This window comes from Pteropus vampyrus, unplaced genomic scaffold (assembly GCF_000151845.1).
Source record: "Pteropus vampyrus isolate Shadow unplaced genomic scaffold, Pvam_2.0 Scaffold365, whole genome shotgun sequence".
Lineage (NCBI taxonomy): Eukaryota > Metazoa > Chordata > Mammalia > Chiroptera > Pteropodidae > Pteropus > Pteropus vampyrus.
Genome location: NW_011889146.1, coordinates 1,115,865 through 1,134,765, shown reverse-complemented (window position 1 = coordinate 1,134,765; position 18,901 = coordinate 1,115,865). Strand labels below are relative to the sequence as shown.

The window sequence follows — 18,901 nt, the reverse complement described above, 5'->3', positions numbered from 1 at the left end:
ATATGATAGCTGGAATTGTATGTATGTATGTTTGGTTTGAATCATTATAGACTCTGGATATATATGACTTTTAGAAATGTTTTCCAGTGAATATGAGTTGAATGTGTTGAAAATCTCAATACGAATTCATCGCTACCATTATTTCTATCTCAATTGTCCTTTCTTGCTGTGAAATGTCAATCTAAAAAGAAAGTTGGGAAAATGAATTAGGTCATCCTCTTGGAAAGTCTTTAAATGTAGGGAGTATGGGCAATCAGTCCCATCTTGGCCTTGACCTAGCTAATGGATATCTAACTGAGACTTAAAAAAAGCCTAAGAGGCCAGACTCTGCTTCCAGCTAATCTAATAGATCAACTTTGGAGATTACAAGTACTGGTAGCTTTGGTTAGGAAGAACTCAGGAATGGAATAGCAAGAGATACTTGAGGTATAATTTCCTCCTTGACTTACTTCTGAGTAGACATTGGTTTTTATACAGTTGTGTTGACATAGCTATGGGAAATTCTTGGTATAGTTAATTTGATACTCCAAAGACTGTCCAGGTCTTTTGATTTTCTTCTTTGTTCTTTTTGCTGTTTGCTTACTGCTTATTTTCAAAACTCATTAGCGTCTTTACCAGACACTAATTTATCAATCATTAGATGGTCTCTAAAACCTTTAGTAATTTATATAGGTTAATTGTACATATTAACCCTATACTCAATTTCTGTAGATAATGGTTGGTTATCTGTAGTTCATAGTTAGAAAAAATTGAATCCAAAGAACTGTTTATTTCATAAATGATTTTCAAAATGCTGTTTCATCATTTGTATAAAATGTGGCTTTCAGAAAACATTTTAGAAGGCAGATCTTTAGTGACATAATTTACAAAACTGCAGGTTATACAATAATGACTGCAGTACTCTGTAATCTCATATCTACCAGAAGCTGTATAAAAAGTCAATGCTGTTGTGAATTTTGTCTAATGTCATTATTGAATTTTCCCCTTTAGCAACTTAGCAATGGTTAATATACCATGAGAAATTATAGTCAGGAATATAGTCGAGAAAATTTTAAGGCATTATAGAGTATCTGCTCTCAAATTGGAAAGGACCAGAAAAATAAGTTAAAATTTAGATCTTTCCGAAGCTGTGTATCAGAATATACTAAGAAAGTGTACCGGTGTGTTTTCTTTATACATGTATTGCTATATTTAGTGAAATGGTGCTTCTGTATATTTATTATAAGAGAAAATAGTTTTCTTTGGGCCACAGCGATTTGGCGTTTTACAGTAAATATAAATTGAATTCTGTGGTAAATCATGAAACATTTTAAATTTAAGATAGATTTTTCTGAGCTTTGTTATTGGGCGCATACAAATTTAATATTTTTTTTCCTGTTAATTTAAATCACTAATCATTACGAAATGTGCCTCTTTATCTTAATAGTTTTTGCCTTAAAAGTCTAGTTTGATAGTAGTCTACCTATAGCAATTTTCTTTTGATTAGTGTTTGCTTGGTCAATCTTTTCTTTTTACTTTTTACATTGTATATGCCTTTATTTTAGTTTTGTCTTTGTAAACAGCATATTCTATTTTTATTTAATCTGGTATGATAATTGCTTTTTAACTGGAATTTGTTTACATTTAACCTATCCTATTATTTGTTCATTTACTCCTTTCCACTGTGCTTTCATTGTGAAGTTTTTTAATTTCACACATTTTTGGCCCCATAAAGCCTTATTATTAGAAGCAGCAGTACTTATTTAAACCTACTCAAATACTTTTTTTTTGTCTGGTATTTTTTTTCCTTGTATTGTGCTCAAAGAATTTCTTTATAGTTCAGTTTTGCTAGTGAAAAATTCTGTTTTGACTTCTGAAAATATTTTATTTTCATTTTGAAGGATATCTTGGCAGGCTTTTTTCTCTTTCACTTCAGAGATATCTTTCTGTTTTACCCTAACTTCTATTTTTGTTAAAGACAGCTGACAGTTCTTTGTTCCTTTTGAAGGTAATGTGTGGTTTTTAATATTTTCTTATCTTTGGTTCTTAGCAAAACCATGAAAGATGTCTTTTTATGGCAGGAGATGTGTTAAGGACTTTGATCTGGGCTAGCTGGCTTCTAGACTCTGGGGCTATTCTATTTCTGTTTTGCCCTTAGTCCCGGAGTATAGCCCTCACTCAGGGGGCATAGTTCTTTTGGGGGCCTCAACTGAAAGACGGGTATTTACCAGAGCCCTTCACCTAGGCAGGCTCTGAATTTAGTGGCACTGTGAGACTGTCATGATTTCTGCTAAACTCTGAGCTTAGCAGTTCCTTTTTCTTCACTCATTTTTGTCTTGTGCATTCAGGGTTTAAGAGTTGACATACTCTTCATAGGGAAATTGTGTGAAGAATTTCAGATTCAGATTTTTCACTGTTCCTTCTCTAGGATCTTAAAGTGACATGTTTGGACCTAAGGCTGCTACTTTATCTCTCATCTATCAGACAAATTAGCAGGTGCTTTGAGGGAATAGTGGAGATTAATATGGAGCTTGCATCAAGGCATTTCCATTTTCTCCTTCAGGACCTCAAGTCCTAGCTGCCTTGGTGACTCTCTGATGCCCTCAGTATTTTTTTTTTTTTTTTAAATTTATATTTAATCCAGTTTTAGTGGTCAGTGATGGTTATTGTTTAGATCCTTATTTCATTAGGATTTGCAAAATTGTGATATTCTGATTCTGTTATTTCTTAACTGGGATACTTTTATATCAAAAAACTTTCCCATACCAACAGTTACTTTGTTATGAGGTACAGTTCTTACAAGAAGGTCAGGATGTCAGAATACATGCTTCATTCTCTTTATTTCACAGTTTTTAGTCTGAAGAGATACTTCCCTAACATTTTCCAAAGGTGAGCAGTTCTTTTTTTTTTTTTAAATTAAAACAAAATCAGACTTATTGACATTTATGATATTTACTGTTATTAACTCATACATTTAAACATACTATCTTTTGTCTTTCAGTAGAAATTATTCCTGTATTTTTTGTCTTTATTGAAATATAATAGACTAGTTGCCTGCATTTACACTGTACAATTCAATGAGTTTTTTTCACTTATAGTTGGCATGTAGCACACCAGCCTCAGCTGTACAGCATATTGATCAGAAATCCACACAACTCGCAAAGCACTCACCCTACCAAATCTAGCACCCCTCCTTCCCTCCACATATTCATTCCAGCATTATTAACCATCTTCCCCATGCTATCTTCTACATCCCCATGTCTACTCTGCAAACGTCCACCTGCACCTCTCAGTCCCTTTGCTCTTTTTCCCTGCAACGCCCCTTCCATCTAGTGTCCCTCAAAATATTCTCTGTATCTATGAGTTTATTTCTGCTTTTGTTATTGTTGTTGTTGATTTTGTTCTTTAGATTCCACATGTACGTGAAATTATGCGACATTTGTCTTTATCTGACCCATTTCATTCAATGTAATACCCTCTTGGTCCATCAAGGCAATATCTTTTTCCATCCCCTTCCTTTTAGTCTGTGCGTGTCCTTTAATCTGAAGTGAGTCTCTTGTAGGTAGCATATGTAGGGGTCTTGTTTTCTTATCCATTCAGCCACTCTGTCTTTTGGTTGGAACACTTCATTCTTTTCCATTTGAGGTACTTGTTGAGAAGAACATAGTTATTGCCATTCTTTATTCTTGTTTTTGATACATGTTTCTTCTTCTTAGAGAAGTCCCTCCAACATTTCGTGTAATACTGGCTTGGTGGTGATAAATTCCTTTAGCTCATTTTTGTCTGAGAAGCTCTTTATCTGTCCTTCAACTCTAAATGATAGCTTTGCTGGATAAAGTATTCTTGATTATAGATCCTGGGTTTCATCCCGTCGAATATTTTGTGCCAAGCCCTTCTGTTGTGCATAGTTTCTGTTGAGAAATCAGCTGTCAGTCTTATGGGTGCTCTTTTGTAGGTAACTATCTGCTTATCTCTTGCTGCTTTTAAAATTCCATTGGCCTTTTAAGTATGATGTGTCTTGGTGTTGACCTCTTTAGATTCCTGGTTTTTGGGATTCTCTGAGCATCCTGGGGTTTCATATCTATTTCCTTCGCTAGGTTAAGAAAGTTTTCCATCATTATTTCTTCAAATAGCTGTTCAACGCCTTGTTTTCCCTCAGGTCCCCTGATGACACGGGTATTTTTACCTTTAATAGTGTCTAATAGGCTCCTTAAATTGTTATTATAGTCTTGGCTTCTTTTTTCTTGCCATTCTGATTGAGTGTCCTTGGCTTTCCCATCCTCTATATAGGTCATTTGATTCTCTTCTTTATTCACTTTGTTTATTCCATTTAATATACTTCTCATCTCAGATAATGTGTTTTTCATTTCTGACTGATTCTCTTTTATAATTTCCATTTTTATCTCTTTGTTGAAGTTGTCACAGAATTCTTCTACCCTTCCCCTAAGTTCATTGAGCATCTTTATAACTAGTGTTTTGAATTCCGCATCTGTTAGATATCTTGACTCCATTATTTCTGTATTTCTGTTCTGTTCTCTCATGTGGTTTCTGCTTCTTTGTCTTCCCATTTTGGCTGCCTTTCTGTGTCTGTTTCTGTGTACTAAGCAAAGCTCCTAGGTCTCCCGGTCTTATTAGTGTGAATTTGTGAAGTAGGTGTCCAGTGGCACAGTCTTGAGAGGGGTTCAGTGACAGGCCAAATTTAGCCCAAGCCTGTGTCCTTCAGGGCCTCCTGTTAAAATTCAGCAAGCAATCGACAGATTGCTGTGCTTATAGTTGCCTCTAATGGCCACACCAGAAACCAAGGCCAACTGCTGCCAATGTGAGTCTAGGCATTGCTCAGCAATGAGCTCAGCAACAACGAGCACCTGACTCTTTGAGAATATACCTGGATGTGGCTAGGGTGTGGCCGTGAGTTGGGGGGAGGTGGAGTTTCAGGGAATTCTCTGGGCGGAGCAACCTCTGTTATCCAGTTTGATGACATCTTTGCTACGGCAATGTTGAGTCTGTGCACTGGGAGCGGGTAGTGCTCAACAGAGGAACAGTAATATCACTGGCAGTCCCAGGAAGAGAGCCTCACCATGACCCTAACTCCGACAACTCAGTGTCGCACTATAAGTCCCTATGCAGCTGAATCAGCACTAGTGCTCAGAGTGAGGTCTGTCACCGTGGAAGTCCTCTCAGAGACTCGGCCCCCTTAAGAGGTGTCTGCAGCTGCTGTTGCTGCTGCAGCAGCCTCCATCCCATTCAGCCATTTGGGCCCGGGCAGCCTTACATCCTCGCCCAACCCTACCTTCTGCCATTGCAGGGTGATTTCTTAGATTTTTCCCTAGTTGTATAGCTTGTTCATCTAGCTCCCAAGAGATTTTCCCTTGCTGTTTGCTCCTTGTTTCTGTCACAACTTTGATTTGGTTGCCAGAGGGATGAACAGAGCCTCTGTCATCTACACTATTTCCCACTTCCCATCTATTACTGTATTTTTAATACTCAAATTGTCTTGTATCCTTCCAAACTTGGTTAGTAGGAAGTTCTTCAATTTGTTACCTGGATCTTTTAGACACATCCCAGTAGTCTTTGGCTTTCTTGCTTTCTGGTGTTCAAGGTTCACCGTATGTTTCCATCCCATATAAAATTCTTTGGGCAGGATATTGTGTTTAGGGATCATTGTTTAGTTGCTAATGGGATGGTCATTGTGTTCAGGCTTTTCATTGGGCAGATTTTTTTTTTTTAAAAACAGATGATGAGTTCATGCTATTATTTACAAATCAAATCAAATTTAAAGTTACAGACTCTTTGATTTATATATATGTATTTTTTTCTTATGCCAGACATCTTCATTTCTTATGTCTTTTATTTATTTTTTCCACTTATCAGTTAGTCTGTCTAAAATTTCAGGATAACATTGCTACCAAAATGATTACTTATGAAAATTTAAGATTCTTTTATATTTCTTTTTTTTTTCCTTAGATAGCCCAGTAAGAATGTAACAATCCAAATTCCTTTGAAGTTCCTCTGTCATTAAGCTATCAACTTGGTATAGCTTTATATCTTTAGGCTTGTTTCTTTTATTTCTTGGAAATTTTATTGGGAGGGGGAGGCAGGCACCCCCTGCCTCGTGCTGAGGGTGCCATAATCCCTCATTGTTTCCTGCTGTCATTAATGGGCAGGTTCACATGTTCAGGGAAGGCCAGGAAGGCCTTGAGCTTGGGCCGGGTGCTGAAGTGTGCCACGTAGGCTGAGAGCAGGGGGCAGGAGTCCAGACAGCTGGAGGCCAGGACCTGGTGATTTAGCAGCAAGTCCAACAGGTTATTGTCCACAGAGAAGATCTGGTTGCCCCTGATGAAGGCCTGGCCCCCTGGTTCTGGGATCTCAGGGTCTCAAAAAGCTTCAAGTGCCTGGGCAGCTCCTTCCCATAGTCCTCCTTGCTCACCTCATAATTGGTCTAGAAGAGGGTGATATATTTGCTGCGGAGGTTAGTTCTCCATGCCATCATTCATAACATCCATCAAGGCCGTCTCCCACTGGTACTTCGCATACAGCCCGAGGGAGTGGCCCAGGTGGCACAGGATGGCACTGGACTGGTACAGGGTGAAGTCTCTGTCTTGGAACTTGGGGAGCTGCTTGTACAGACAGGAGACCTTGAGTGAGCCCTGCAGTCAGGTCTCCTTGGTCACCACCTCCTCTGTCTAGCTCTGGCCTTGCTCAACCAGCAGCATGCACATGGCTTCATAGTGCCTTCGAACAGGGAAGTGGACGAATGTATAGGACAGCATGGTTGTAGGGTAGACCTAGGCTCATTTGTTTTTTGAACTGAATTTTTAAAATTAATTCTGTTCTGTATATTCCCCTATGGGTAACCAATTTTTAGTTTTTGGTTTGTCTGCCTCTTTTTAAAAATATAAGCAGACACACAGGGGTGCCTGCGTGCATGAATGTGTGTGTATAGTATTTGTACAGTCCAACCCTGATAATTGGTACCAAATTCTATATACTATTCTGCTGCTTGCTTTCATTTAGTATATTCTAGAGATCACTCTATAGCAATATGTGGATAGATTCTTCATTCCTTTTTCACATGCATGATACTTAATTGTGTGGATATACAGTAGCTCATTCTACAAGTTCCCTACTGATAAACATGTGGGTTGATTTACATTGTTTTGCTTTATAAATAATGTCATATCTTTTTGTATGTTTATCAGCATTTTTTGGGACATAATCCAAAATGTAGGTTTATTAAAGAGTGAATGAATGTATGTGTACGTCTCTCCAACGTTTTATTATAAGACATTTCAAACATGTAGCACAATTGAAAGACTTCCGTAGTGAACCTTGTACCAACTATCTAGATGCTACCTAATGGCAGTAGCATCCAATTTACTATCCATTTATCCAGTCCTTCTAATTATACATCAAGTATACAGCCATGCCACCCTGAACAAGCCCAATCCTGTCTGATCTCAGAAGCTAAGCAGGGTCAGGACTGGTTAGTACTTGGATGGGAGACCACCTAGGAAGACTAGGTGCTGTAGGCATAAAAAATAAAAAATAAGAGATTGTAAGCTGACAAGGTCCTTGCAATCTGTGAGGTCAACCAAAGGCTGCCTTGCCTAAAAAAAAAAAAAAAAAAAAAAAAATCATACATCAACCCATCTTATTTTTGGTGCACTTCAAAGTAAATTGCAGACACCTGCACACTTCTGCTAGCTATTTCAGTGCACATGTCACTAACTAGAATTTAGTATGTATAGAGATTTTGTACCTCGATGTAATTTTTACATACAATGACATGAACAAATTAAGAGTATGCTTGCTGAGTTTTGATAAATCTGTATATTTCTGTAACCCAAGCCCCTATTAATATGTGGAAGATTCTCATCAACTCATCTAGTTCCCTCATGCCCCTTCAGTTGATCCTTGACCATATCTTTTTAGAGGCAACTGCTGTTTGTGTCTTTTTGATATATAATCTATAAGGGATTTTGATTGTATTTTAGTCATGTGTTGAATTTATTTCCTAAGGGACAGTAGAGAAGTTCTCATGTATGCGTATGTGTAGGGGGTTGGGGAGGGGGTGAGAAAAATTTGAGAGGCAACTATTAACATTTGTGTTTTTCTTTTTCTGGTCTGGATTCAAAGTTTCTAACATGGCATATTTTTAACATTTTTCTTCCTATTTTCATAAGTACCCCAGCCACTTTGGAACAGAATTACATAGTTTGTGAGCTGCAGCAAAAAATAAGTGTGCTATATTCCTTTTTGAGAAGCCATCTGAAGAAGAAAAGTATTGTATTTTTCTCCAGTTGTAAAGAGGTACTGAAGGTTTATTTTTCTTAAGTTATTCCTGTTGGATCATCTCTTTTAAAATATCAAATTTCAGACAAATAACAATTTCTTTTCTATTCTAGTAGATACAATGTTAGATGTGAGGGATCCATAGGTAGAGAACTTGTGCTTTTGTTTTAAAGGAATCTGTGGATGAAACTATAAGCTCCATTAAGGAAGAAACTGTTTTTACTTCAGTATTGTAAGCACTGAGCACAATGCTTGGAACATAATAGCCCTAAAGTACTGGTAGAATAAACAATGGAATGACTAGGCTAACTAGAGGTTTTTATAATCTCTCACCTACCCTCCATGAATTCTGAACTGAATATGCCATTTGTTTTCATGCCTCCATATCTTTGTTCATGCTGATCTTTACAATTCCTTTCCTGCATTCCTTCACCTCAATTTTGGGGAAACATTTACTGTCTTTTAAGACTAATGGTACACTTGGAAGTCCTTTTCTGACACTCCCAATTCCCGTGTTATAACCCTATCCTGTAATCTTTATATCTTTATTTAGTTAATAAACATTTATACAATCCTAGCCTTTTGCTACAAGTAAGGGATTCAGTGATGTATGAGAAAACTGGGTCCCTTCTTTTAAAGAAGAGGGACCATGGCTGATTTTTGTCCCTTTTTCACATTCCCTGATGTCATAAGTTGGCATATAGTAGGTTGACTCTAGATTTATAGCTTTTGGAATAGTTTAACATTATAAATTTGCGAGTGAGATTATGGAGATCAGTAGTGGTCTGTCTTTTGTTGGGGGAAAATACAGAACCCTGTCATTTTACCATGTGAAGAATGACTTCAGATTTTTATTTCAGGACCTATTTTAGATTTTTAGAACTTTACATCTAAAGAAGGAGAATAAGTTTAAGAGTTTATGTTTAAAATTTCCACTGCATAACACTCTGCTTTCCCTCTTGTCACAGTGAACAAATTGTCCTTGCTTGTGTCTACAATCAACCCTTCTGTGTACGCTCCAGATCTTGCCCTCTCTCCTGCACAAGCCCTTCGTTACTGCAGATATCTTCTCTGTTTTCTTGTCTCTCTATCATTCTTGAATATTGCCCATGTTATAATAAAAAGCAAATCTCTTGTCCCTTTCTAGTCACTGCCTCTTTTTTCTGTTCTTCTTCACAGCAAACTCTTTTAATGATTTATCTCTATTAGTTGTATCACTGCCTCATCTCTTTCCACAGCCCTCCACTGTATCAGCCCTTATTAAGAGATACAGCTTGCCAGAGTCAGTGGTCAGTCATTAGTTCTTATTTGATCTCTCAGAAGCATATTAATACAGCTGATCATTCCCTCCTTCTTGAAACACTTCTTTAGACTCTGTGACTCCACACTCACTCACTTGTTTATTCCCTTGTCTTCTGACTGTTCTCATAACCTTCCATGATAGTTCTTCTTTGCCGGGCCACTACAATTTGGAGTGCCTCAAACTTCTGTACTCTGCCCTTTTTCCATATATACTCTTTTTAGGTAACCTTTTCAGTTTTATGGCTTTAAATGCCATCTGTATTCTGGCAACTGCTAAATCCATGTTTCAAGTCCTGACCTCTTTCCTGAGCCCCAGACTTGTGTATCTATTTGATTACTAGTATTCCAATTGAGTTTCTAGAGGGCATCTCAACTTTAACAAAGGAAAAACAATTTAAGATTTTCTCTCCCTTAAATCTGCTCCCTCAAGCAATTCCTCATCTCAATAAATGACTGAATTCTTAATTCTTGTTTGTCTTCATCCCATATTCAGCCTATTGATAACTCTCATTAGCGCTACTACTTCTCAGTATCCCTCATGCTACAGTTTACTCTGAACCATGCTTAACTATCTCTTACTCCTGGTTGGTCTCTCCATTCTTTTACTTTCTTTTCTCTAGTTATTCCATATTACAGTGAGAATGATTTTTTTGGAAAGTGGAAACTGGAATATGTCACTGCCTTGCTGCAAACCCTCCAATGACTTTTTCTGTTAAATTTAGAATTAAACTTGTTACTTAAAACCTACATGGCATTATTCTACGTATGTCTTCCACCTCAGCCAATTTTTTCAAGAGCAGTAATTCAAGGTCAGTTTTGATTCAAGAGATGCAGATTGCAGAAAATTTTCATGGACTCAATTTATACTTCAATTTCCATGATATTATTTTCTGAGATTGGTTTATCTAAGAGGCCATCTGTGGTCCTGTAGGTTCTCCTTTCCCATGTCCCCTTTGTGCAGTAGCCCTTTGGAAAATCTTTACGAAAGAAAGGCACAGGTCCACCTATCTTTAATCTTATTGATGCATTGTTTCAGGATCAGATAAGCTTTCTGGCACCAGTGTGGCTGTTCAGAAAGTCGATGCCTTTAATAACAGGGTAACAAGTCATTGCAATTCAGGTGGTTTCCCATTCTTTACTTTCAACAAAATTTGAAAAGAGACTTAATGAAGTATTAGCTGATAGATGATTACAAATAATTTTATGATTTTGAAATATTTTATAGGCATTCAAAGAATTAAGGTTCCTTTTAGCCCATTTCCTATATTTTTTTGTGAAGAAATTTTCTTAATACCTATGTTAGAAGAAATAGGAATAAAAAGATATCGTACTCCGCCTCAGTCTAGCAATCAGTAGTAGTCATTTATAGATAGATAAACTAAAGAGAAAAAAACTAAAGTAACTATTGGCTCCATTTAGTCCTGCATATTAAGAGATGCAGTAACATCCACTATTATATAACTTCCAACATTTTAAAACAATAAAATTATTTATGTTGAACAGTTTTTTAAGATCAAATTTTAGCATTTCTTGTTTGGGTCAGTTCTATATTGATAACAGTTGTGATAATAGTTCAGCCTGAGAAGAAAAATTTTAACAACTTTATAGTCCAGGAAAGTTTAAAAAGTTAAAAGTGATAGAGTTTTGTTGTAGAAAACCATGAATTTTGATAAAGTAATCAAAAACTTTAAAGCATGAAACTATGAAGATAAAATTCTGTGGTGTCAGAAAATAAGAGTTCAGGGAGAAAAAGAAATGATAGAAAATTTCTTACTGTTAAAGAGGAGTTTCCTCACATTTTAAATATTTTAGAAAGACCTAATTTTTTTAGAGCAATTTTAGATTCACAGCAAAACCGAGGAGCCCTCTGCCACATAGTGCATAACCTCCTCATTATTTTGATATATTTTAAAAATATTTGGTAGCGGGTATCAAATTGCTCTGCTATTTAGATCTATTGGATACATTTATAAGATGTTACAAGGATTTATTTTAAAATATCAGTATTTACAATATATCAGAAATTACATTCTTTGTAACCAATTAAATTTGGAAAAGCATTGGATGTTAACTTAAAAATGTAAGGGTAGCATTTTTTTTTCCAGAATTAATTTAGGAAATAATGTGAGCAAAAATGCTTGAACACCATAATTGTAGACTATATTTTCTTTTCTCTGCTCTGTACATCTTTAATTGGCAAAACTGTGACACTTGTGTTTCTTAATACATTTTTGCTCTTCATCTTGTAAGCTCACTTTGATGCCGCTATCCTGAAGTACTAAACTCACTTTTCTGTTAATGCCTAGGTCCAGTATCTGTACCGAGTATTCTGCCGACTACGTCCTGGTATTTCTGTCCTTGCCCTGCATGGTCGACAGCAGCAGATGAGAAGAATGGAAGTCTATAATGAATTTGTCCGTAAGAGAGCTGCAGTACTCTTTGCTACTGATATTGCAGCCAGGGGTCTGGGTAAGAAAACTTAGACAATATTCTGTGATCATGGGAAATATAATTTGCTTATGAGAGAAGTAAATTGATAGCTGAGATGATCAACATTAAAGATACATCTGTGAAAATTTTTGTAATATTTTCATCTTTTGTGCTTTTCCTATTTCATAATAATTACATCATAGTATACTGAGGGGCCTACAAAATCAAAGGAGGATTAAAGATTTAAAGATACCAAAAAAAGTCCCATTTCTTTGAAAATTCGAAACTTGATAAATATAGCTTATTTAACAAGAAAAATGAGTGAAATCCATCTTTTCACCAGTTTAGTTATATTTTAAAATTATATTTAATGTATTTAATCTTTCAAAAAGCCACCGTGATAACATTATACATTATATATATAATATGTATACATTATATAATAACTGCTGGCTTTGTTGGGGTTGAATGAGGAATAGAAGTAATAGAAAAACTAAAGAATAAATGAGATGAGAATAAATTTGAATTCTTCACTTTATTTTACAATGCTAATTATTGTACATTCTAAACATATACACATAAAAAATGACTCTAACGTACTCTAATATACTACCCAGCTTCAGCAACCATCTTTTTCATGATTACTCCTTTCCTCCTGTCTCCTTGTCCCTCTTGGAGTATTTTAAAGCATATCTCAAGATATCATATCAGGTCATTCCCATGAAACTGGAGGCAGTAGCCAAGTATGCATGTTGTTAAAACTCTCTAGGCTATCTTGTTATAGTATGACTTTTGGTAAAATCAGCATTTTGTATTTACATTGTTTTAACTATGTACTTGTTTGCCGAGGGAAATAGTGTGCTAAGATTGTCTCGCTTCTTGCACTTTCTTTTGTGTTTTTGAGTTAATTAAAATTTGCCTAATTTCGTGTTTCCCAGTTCTAATTTTTCTCAAATGTTCCAGCAGATGTTACAGTTCAAACAGTTTGTTCTTTTTTCCCTTGAGACCTCTTCTGGGAGTCTTCTGTCTCCAGCTCTAGTCTAGACAGGTTGCTCCATAAGCCTGATGCACATTTGTCCTAGGACTTCTCTTTCCAGATCTCCCTTTCTTTCCAGATTATCTTCCCTTCCTTTCCCCTCCTCTTCCTCTTTCCCTCCTCCTTCCCTTCCTCTTCCTTCCCTTCCTTCCTTTCCTTCCTTCCATCCTTTCCTCTTTCTTTCATCTCACTCTTTAATAACTTCCTAAGAAAGGATGTATGGGAAGTAAATTTTTTTGAGTCATTGCATATCTATATTCTATTCTCAAATTACAGTTGGGATGGGCATAGAATTCTAGGTTGAAAGAATTTTACCTTACAGTTTTTGCAGATATCTTGGAATACTGTTTATACTCAAGACTATTTTGATATTATGGTGGTTATTAGACTCACAATTAGGTTGTGTTATTTAATATGTCAGTAAATAGGCATATATATTCTATGTCAAATTTAATAAAAATGTTTATTTCATATATTTCATTATAATTGTTATCTTTTGTAGTCCTATATGTTTTACTTCACGCATTTAAAAATATTTTGAGAAAAGGTTCATAGGCTTCAGCTATGGCACAAAAATGTCAAGAACCTCTAGTTTGGTTCATTTTAAAAAGGTTTCTTTTAATGTATTCATAAGCAATATATAGTATTTTCTTGGGTGTTTAAAAGTTTACATACATATTATACATACTAGTCTATGACCTGCTTTTGAAGTCCATGTTGATGTGTAAAGATGTATTTTGTAGAGTATGTTTTATTTGGAATTTATCCATTCCTAGAATAATGGACATTTAAGCTTCAGGTTTTTTATTCCAAAAATGTGCAGTGAATATTCTGAAGCTCTGTTTTTATGTAAATGTCCAAGAATTTCTTTAGACTACACTAGTATCTTTTTAATCTTTATTCTTTATTTTTTCTCAATTATTTTATTTTTTTAATCAATAATACTTGGCATATGGATAAAAATGGGTTATGAGACAAAGCAGTCCCTACTCTTCCCCTCCTTACTCTCCAGAAGCAAGTACTTAAACTTGCTATTTCTTCTTTTGGTATTTACTTTCATATTTCTAAGTAATAATCTTATACTGCCATTTCTTAATATCAAGTTTAGTAATTATCCACAGATTTTCTTTTGTTACCTCTCTAACTAAGCTACTATTCCCATTTTTTAAAAGTTTTCAGCCCCTTTCTCTATCATAGAATGTGATCTGAAATCCTCACAGCAAAATTCATAGATGACTAAAGGTAGTTCTCCTAAGTAGTTGAGAGCAAGGTTTCTGGAAATGGAGAGACTTCTGTAGCCAGAAATTTATATAGGAAATTGGGAGAGGGACTTAATTAATTCAAATGAGTATGAGAATAGCAGAGAAAGTAAACCTTCATTTAAATTTAGAAACCAGTTTTATAGTTCATTAGGAGCCTATGAGAGGTGGTTCTTTTAGGTTATTAAATATCTTGGTATTTCATTATTTTTCTGACACAAAGCAACTGGTTTGTCTCTGCTGTGTCAGATACAAAATAATCTTCACATTTAAACACGATCATTAATTTTAGTTCACTTTGTCAAAGAATGTTTATCTCTTGGTTTATGCAATTAATTTTATTTTTAATAGTGTTCACAGATTATATCTATCTGTTTGATGTGACAGAAAGGCCTGGCAAGCAATATTGTAAAATAATAGTGCAGCAGGGCAGATTTTTTGAAACTGATTTTTTAACTTGACATTCCTTCTGTACAGATTTCCCGGCTGTGAATTGGGTTCTTCAGTTTGATTGTCCAGAGGATGCCAACACATACATTCACAGAGCGGGTAGAACTGCCAGGTAGGTATGGGGGCCTATTTCTTTGCTTTTGGTGCTATCTAAAAAAAACATGCTTCCTGAACTGCAGACAAAGAATGGAGGAATTCAGGTAAATGAGTATTTGGTTTCGCATTTTTGTGGTGTAGGTTGGTAGCAGTTGATCAGTGGTTGTAAGTCACGATGGCTGAGACTTGATGATTACTGCTGAGAAAAATCCATAGAAATCTTATTTTAGTTCTAACTTTCTACCTTTACTAAGTTTTTTTTTTTATCAGAACTGCTCACTAAACATCATCTCACTGAATTCTAATGATCCCTCAGTGAGGTATAGTCCCTATTTTCAGATGAGGAAACTGACTGAGTCTTTGAACAGTTAAACAATTTGGTTAAGATCCATGGAGCCACGATTTGAATCTAGGCAGTCTGACAACTCTAGTCTAGATCTGTACTCTTACCTTCTGTGGTCTGGGCTCTAAGAGGCAAGGTTGTTTTGCATCATAGATTTCTCTCTTGCCTTTTTTTCCCTGATATGGAAATCTTAGGCATTGCTGGGGACTACTCCCAAAGACTTCCTTTTTTTTTTTTTTTTTAGTATGTCCTCACTGTCCCCCCGATAAAAACATCTTTCCCCAATATATGCTAATAAACTATCTGGAAAAGAATATAGCAAAGTCATAATCATTTGGGAATAAATGGCATAGAAAGGTATCTGAATGAATGAAAAGAAAAACACTACCTCATTGCTATTGAGGTTGCAGTGAAGTTGGAAGATGTTTGCTGCTGGTAGAATTGTAAATGGTTAGCATCTTTCTGGGTAGCATTTTGTGATACTTATCAACAACCTTAGATTTCTTCCTTTTGTCTCAGTAGCTCCATATCCAGAAATCGATCTTAAGAAAATAGAGAGATGGAAAAATTTTCAGTAAAGATGTTCATCTGATTGATGTTTGTAATGGTTAAGAATTAGAAACAGCTTAAATAATAATCGATAGCGTTATGATTAATTATGATTAGCTAGGGATGGACTATTTCTTTGGATTTCCATTTTGTTACCACTTTCTTTCTCATCAAAACTGGATAAGTATTTATAATATGGATGTCAATGACTTTTGATGATTGATGCTGGAAGAGACACTTGACTAATTGGACTAATAGTTACTTTAGATTTTTAAGCCACTGACTTTTGTTTAATGATTTCCCAGGAATAGACCCAAGATTTAAAACCTCATCCAGACAAAGACTCAGTTCTCCAGTAGGTCTGCTCTTCTGTTAGCCCTTCATTCCTTTCAGCACGTGGCCGAGTGTCCTTTATTCCTTGCTTATCTGTGAAGTTACTTTGGCATTAAGTTCTTCTGAATTTGTGTCCATAGTTCTCAGATGGCTTTAAAGAAATTATTTTTGTTTGTGTCTGGTGAATTCTGTTGTTTGTTTCAGCTGAAGTGAAGGTTTTCCATGTCCTTCTATGGCCTAAGAAGTAGAACTCTTTCTTCCTGTTTGTTTTCTAATTTTCATAAAATTTTTGAGTGTTTAAACATTTTTCAGTTGATTCACTTTTACCCCATGTGCCATTAAACATGTGCTGTAATCAAAATGTACTCAAATAAATGCTTTTCTTTTGACTAGCATGAAGAGAGAGAATAGTAAAAGAGCGAAAGATTAAACTATTTTAAAATAGGGTTTATTTTCTAGAGTGTTCACAAGTGTCTTTTTATTGCAATTATATAATTTGAACAAGCAAGAGTTAGAACTGGGTTCTGTGTATGATATCTTCATGCATTCAGAAAATTTGCCTTTTAATGAGATCTAAGTAAATGAGACCTAGGTAGAGAATAGCAGCCTTGTTTTCCATTTCTGTAGTGCATCAGTGGTCTTTGATATGTTGGGTACATGTTCAGATTATCATTCATAATGAGATAATTCAGAAATTTTTAGTAGTAGTTGGAATGAATGTTTCTCCATTGTTTCATTCTCCTCAATAAATGGATAGTATGTATGACTTCGTACATGTACCCATGCATACACTTCCATTTTGTGGTACTCTGCGCCTCCAGGTAGATCAGGTTGGAGCTGGTCTCTCACTAGCATATTGGACCTGGGGCATACAGGCTTTTAGATGTGCCATTGGTGTTGACATGGACAGGATAAACTGATTCCTTTATAGAATACATTTGGCAGTATTTAAAAATTATTCTTCCTGTGTGAAGTGCTTTAGGAAAAAGTACTTGAAGGGAACATATTTCAGGGATCTTGGTTCCCGGAGAAGTTAAAAACGTTGTGTAGTTGAATGTGCCATGGTGAACGTGAAACTGGTCTTTATGACTGTGAAGATGAAGAGGAGGTAGAACAACATCGCAATTGATTGCATTTTAAGAGAGAGAATACCAATTTGAAAAACTATTATAATGCAATTTCTAATGTGGTCATTAATTTTTAAAGTACAAGGCTGTTTGATCCTTTGTAACCAATTAAAAAAAGTTGAATTGACTACTTTAGATGTATAGTCAATGTATAGTTTAGGATATGTAATGCTCATTTTTTCTTTGGCAGTTTAATAAAAAATGACTAACTTGTAGTTTAAGAGTTGCCATTAATGGGTTTAGAGATAATTAGAGAGTTTCGTGGGCCATGATCCTGGATAATTGAATTGAATAAAGACTAAATTAAAATTTGAAACTAATTAAAATCCTGTGTACATGCTGTAATTAAAACAAGGTTGCCAGATAGCGTTTACTTTTGGAATTGAACTGTATAAATATAGAGAAATGAATTCATTTCTTTTCTAAGGTTTGGGGAATCTTTTTTTCTTTTGCCCTTCCTGTGTTTTAGCTAAGTGGAAATAAAGGGTCATTCAGGTACTTATTGCCTTGAAATACTTATTCTAAGTTATTCACTTGTCTGAAATTCTTTTTATCTTTAGCAATTGAGAAAAATTTTCCTCTTTTCCTTAATTACCTACACCTCTTTTAACAACACAATGATCTCCTTTACAGACAAGTGAGGCAAGGGATCTGAATCTAATTTTATTTAAAAGTGATTGTCTATTTAGGGCTTACAGTTTTTGGTATTCACAAAATCAAGCTCTTCCAATGGTAAAATTGCTCAGTTGAAAATAAAGATTTGGGAATAGAAAATAGGTGTATATCAGACATTCTTAATTTTTTAACTCATTTCTTGTTTAGAAAAAAGTGCAACTTGCTGCCAGTGTTAATTTAACATCACGTGTACGAATGCTGTTTTCTAGGATTTGATATCTTCAGTGATCGAGAATTACTATGTTTCGTAAATGGAAATGCCATTACCAAAGGCTAGAGCAGTGTGAAAATAATAATAATAAAAGCGAGGTTTTGTGGTAAACTTTGGGGAAATGTTAGGACTGTAATCCATGAGTTATCTAGGGGTAAACGCTGCAGTTGCAAGTGTCTCTGGCAAGTATTGGGGCAGAAGGGATATGGGTTAAATGCTTTTATTTGGGGAGTTGGAGTCTGTATGTGGAAGGTGAGACTTCATATAAGTTTCACATACAAACAGTTGGGAGTTGATATATAAAGATGGGAGATTCTATACATAACTGTTCTGTTTTCCAGAGTAGTGGTAAAATCCAGCAATATTCCAGCTCCGTCCTATTTACTTGGCTGGCTGCATTTTGTGGATCTCATACTTTGTTTGAGTGATTTAGGTGGCAAAATGTAATTCCACTAGGGGACAGCAGAGGACAGTTCTTTGTATTGCACACTCACTGGCAGCAGTTTAGATGAACAGCAAATATGAAGGTGGAAAGTAGTTTAAATTTCTAATATGATAACAGTAAAAAGTGCATGATTGGTTTGTGGAAAATACTGGTACTTTACAGAATGAGTAATGAAGAGAGTTTAAAAAATGTATTTAATTGCTTTGTAAATCAAAATAATAAAAGTGAAAAGACAATTTCCATGAGTACTAATTTACTGAAACTTATTATATGTATCTTAGGTTTAACATAGGGACAATCTTTACTAGTGAAAATTCTTTTTTCATTCCTTTATCTTAGACTTAGGAAGATTCTATCTTCAGTCCACTCCTATG

At 35.4% G+C, this 18,901-nt stretch overlaps 1 protein-coding gene and 2 pseudogenes across 1 annotated transcript in view; 2 read left to right on the top strand and 1 right to left on the bottom strand.

Annotated features, from left to right (window-relative positions):
- Nucleotides 1-18,901, top strand: part of DDX10 (DEAD-box helicase 10) — a 235,723-nt gene that overhangs the window by 15,178 nt on the left and 201,644 nt on the right. The window contains exons 7-9 of the mRNA XM_011379562.2: nt 8,163-8,289; nt 11,880-12,042; nt 14,776-14,860. Coding sequence (XP_011377864.1) covers nt 8,163-8,289; nt 11,880-12,042; nt 14,776-14,860 — 375 coding nt within the window. The remainder of the gene's footprint in view (nt 1-8,162; nt 8,290-11,879; nt 12,043-14,775; nt 14,861-18,901) is intronic.
- LOC105305117 lies at nt 6,114-6,749 on the bottom strand (annotated as a pseudogene).
- On the top strand, nt 7,393-7,511 carry LOC111731357 (annotated as a pseudogene).